The sequence below is a fragment of the Entamoeba histolytica genome, genomic scaffold (genome assembly GCF_000208925.1).
Source record: "Entamoeba histolytica HM-1:IMSS scf_1104750516321 genomic scaffold, whole genome shotgun sequence".
Lineage (NCBI taxonomy): Eukaryota > Evosea > Mastigamoebida > Endamoebidae > Entamoeba > Entamoeba histolytica.
This window is the reverse complement of record NW_001915514.1, coordinates 1-3,908: the sequence shown is the minus strand read 5'-3', so window position 1 is coordinate 3,908 and position 3,908 is coordinate 1. Positions and strand designations below refer to the sequence as shown.

The 3,908-nt window shown below is 22.8% G+C and overlaps 1 protein-coding gene across 1 annotated transcript, besides 1 other annotated feature; it reads right to left on the bottom strand.

Moving 5' to 3' along the window:
- Positions 1 to 518: 518 nt before the first annotated feature.
- EHI_003690 (uncharacterized protein) lies at positions 519 to 2,101 on the bottom strand (the record flags this gene model as incomplete). The annotated part of the gene is made up of 2 exons (XM_001914392.1): positions 519 to 1,918; positions 1,987 to 2,101. The coding sequence occupies 2 exons, from the start codon at positions 2,099 to 2,101 to the stop codon at positions 519 to 521; spliced, it is 1,515 nt and encodes a 504-aa protein (XP_001914427.1).
- Positions 2,102 to 3,801: 1,700 nt separating this feature from the next.
- Positions 3,802 to 3,908: a repeat region.

The following is a 3,908-nucleotide window of genomic DNA, read 5'->3' as shown; positions in this document are numbered from 1 at the left end:
GAGGATATGAATGTGGAGATAATGGAGAATGGAGTACAAAATGCGTACTTTCCTATTGTGATTCAGGATATAAATTTGATTATATCAACAATAAATGTATTAAAGACATTTGTTCAAATGGAGTACCAATAAGCATAATAAATGTCAGCATGGTTATTATTGGAATAATCGCATTAATTCTCTAATTGAAGAAAGAATTAATTAAAAAGTATTTTTGTTTAATAAAATAACAATAAATAAATGAAGGAGGAAATAACGAACAAATTGATGAAAAAATTAACTGAATGACAATTTGTATGATAGAAATAATATTTTCATATTTCATATGGTATATTTGTTTGAAATGAAATAAAAAAGAATAAAACATAATTTTAATTAACCATATATTCAAAATAAATAATACAAAATGTGTGAAAATGATGTTATAATTTTAGTTCATTATTTCATCGTCATTTATTTCAATTTATAGAAAATATAAACAACAAAAACATTAAAATAAAATCAAATTATCATTTTGATTAATATTCTTCATCTCCTTCATTATAATTTAGTACTTTCTCTATTTCATATATTTTATGATGAGTTTTACGTTCAGAATTAGTTCGTGGATTAACAACATATCTATTATCTTCGGTAACAATAATTCCTAAATATTCATTAATATCAATTTCATCAAATAACCATTCTCTTTGCAATACTATTTTAAGTTTGAGTAAGTTGATAAAATCATTTGATAATTCTTGAACTTTTTTCAATACATTTAATTGTTCTTGACATGATTCAATTTCATCTGTTATTTTTTGTGCCTCAACAAAGTTATTAAATGACGAATGTAATTTATCTAATTGTTCTGGAGTGGGTTTGATAGCTTTTAATGCTATTCCAAGTGGTGTATTATTTAATGGAAGTGAAGGTAATGAATTAATTTGTTTGTTTGTATTAGATGATTGAATTATTTCTTTATTTTCTTTACTATTAGTTTCAGGTTTTGGTGGATTAGTATTCTCTTTTTTATCATCTTTTTGTTGTTCATTTGTATTTTCTATTTTATTTTGTGTTAACATATAATCTATTATATCTTTTATTTTAAATTGCTGTATCAATGAACCAATATTATAAATTGAAACAGCAATATCTGTTATAGATTCTACTTTCTGTATGATTACTTTTCCAACTTCAGTTGCTGCGTTTCCCAATAACTTTTCTCTTTCTTCTTTTTTTTCATTAATTTCTTTTTTCAGTTTATCTATTAAATCTTGATTGTTATCTAGGTTTAAATTCTGTGCTGTTTTTATAATCTTTTCTAATGTGAATTTACTGAATGAATATTCGTTTGTAAGAATCTGTACTTCTGCATCTAACCTTTTATTAATCTTTTTATAAAATTCTCTCACATTTGAATTTTCAATAAATATTGTTTTACATTTTCTATTATCAACAAGAATTTTACATCGACTTATTCTAATTCCAAGAAGAATTTGTGTATTTGTTAAATACAAATGTTTGTATTTAATAGCAAGTTGATTCAATCTTTTCCTAAGATTTGTCATTGTTTTTAATTCTTCATATGATTTGTCGCTTAATAATCTTTCTTCTTCTGTAAGATAATAATTCACTCTATTAATTACAAAACAAAAACACATTCTTCTCCATTCATTTAATGTTGGTTGAATTATTTTCTCACACCCATATAAAAATGTATTTAAATCATTCAATTTTTCATCTTTACTTTTTTCGTAAGATGACATTGTTTTATAAAGCATTGCTTCCACATCTTGATATAATTCATCATAACAATCTGTCTTATACTGACTCTTCCCATTGAAATTCTTTTCAATACATATAGCACATATTTTACCTGATTGTATTTCACTTCCATATTTTTCAATTAATTCTTTTGTTTTATAAACATGATATGCTAGTCGATAAATTCTTTCATCTTCTTTTGCTTTTGAAGATAAAGCTTTTGCAAGTAAACATCCCAACCTCTGATTCCTTGGTATTGTCCATATCCTGGAATTAAACCAATACCAGCTCCTTTTAAAAATCCTATGACTACATTATCTGTTTTTCCTTTTTCTGCAACTTGTTTAACAGACATTTTAGAGATATCTGGCATAATAAACCCATGTTCTGAAAATTCATTTTCTAACCAACGATTTAAAACTGTATTTATTTCCCTTAAATGGTTATTGAAAAAAACAAGATATTCTTTTCCATCAATTTGAAAATGTACATCAGGTTCAACAACAACTTAATTTTCATTTTCTGGTGTGTTTTGAAGTTTTACACTTATTTTATGAAATTGAATTAAATTTTGTGGATAATATTCTTTGAGATAAGCTATTTCTGCACTTCTTTTCATTCTTTCTGTATTAGAGTGTTTTGTAAGCATTTGTTCTGATTTATCAAGTTATCGTTTTCTTTTTATTTCATATTATTCATATTTATCGTATTTATTACTTCTTTCCTGTTTTCTATTTTATACCCTTTTTATTATTTTACATATATTTGAAAGTTTATTCATATTTTATTTTCATATCGTTATTATTTTAAAATAGAAATAAAAGAATAAATCAAACCGATTATTTTATTAATTTACATTACCCTCTATCATGTTATGCGATATATTTATTTATAAATTATATGATAAACATCATTCGATATTAAATTTATCTTTTCATTATTTTGATTTTATTGTTTAGTGATGAAGTTGAGAAATGAAATAAAAATAAAATGTAATAAATAAAATAATAGAATGAGAAGTTAAGTTATTCAATATAAACAAATAATTTTTATATAAGAAAAATGAATAGAAAAGAAAATAAGAAAGAATAAAATAAAAAAGATAAAAGTAAATTAGAGAATGTTTAGAGTTTCTCATAAGTGAAGGAGTTTATCTGCCAATCCTGTTGATGAACATGTAAAGTTCTTCCTTCTCTAATACATTCATCAATAAGTTGATGGCAAAAAGGTCTTCCTTGTGGACAATTTCTTTGTTCAACTAATCCGTGTTCTCCTTCAAGGTTTGAACCTTTGACATACCAATCTCCCATGTTTATTAATGAAATAATGAATATAAGATTTTGTTTAAATAAAGAAAGGGAGTAAAGAAAAAATAAGAATGATGTCTAAATAATCTAGAACATGATAACTTACAAAATCAAATAAAAATATTGTGATTCAATTTATTTTTAATCGTTTTGTATCGTTTTAATGTAATGTTATAAATAATAATATTTTCATTTTTATCATTTGAAATATATTCAAACAATAATGTAAAATATTATGTAATGTTAATATGATGTTAATAATAACACCACAACAACAAACAAATAAAAAATAAAACAAGAAAACCAATTATTCAATAAAAGCAAAAAAACGAATTAACTTAATTTAGAACATTTTAACAATACTTTACTTCAATGGATTGTATTTTTTCAAAAACACAATAGAGATGTTTTGATTTTGGTTTATTCAGAGTAGATGATGGATTAAATGTAATTAATGAAATTATTAAGTCATAATATATAAGAATGTGATGATAATATGATATTTTATTATTAAATCATTCTAAATGTAATACTCATTGTGTATTTTATGTTCTACTCAACTGAGAAATACTGATATTATATTAACGAATTATATTTTAATGTTATTTACTATTTAATTTTATTTTGCGTATTGATTAAACAAATATAATATGTATTTCTATTAATTACTTCAACATAATAAATTGTATAAAATTAATAATGAAACAAGCATATGTCATATTCAAAAATACATTAAAATATATAATGGATTAATTATGATTAACCTCATCTTTATGTTTTTCATTATGTTGAGAAGTGAGAAAATCAGTTTCTTCAACATGCTTTATTTCTATTCAAATAAAGTTTTTTCAATCA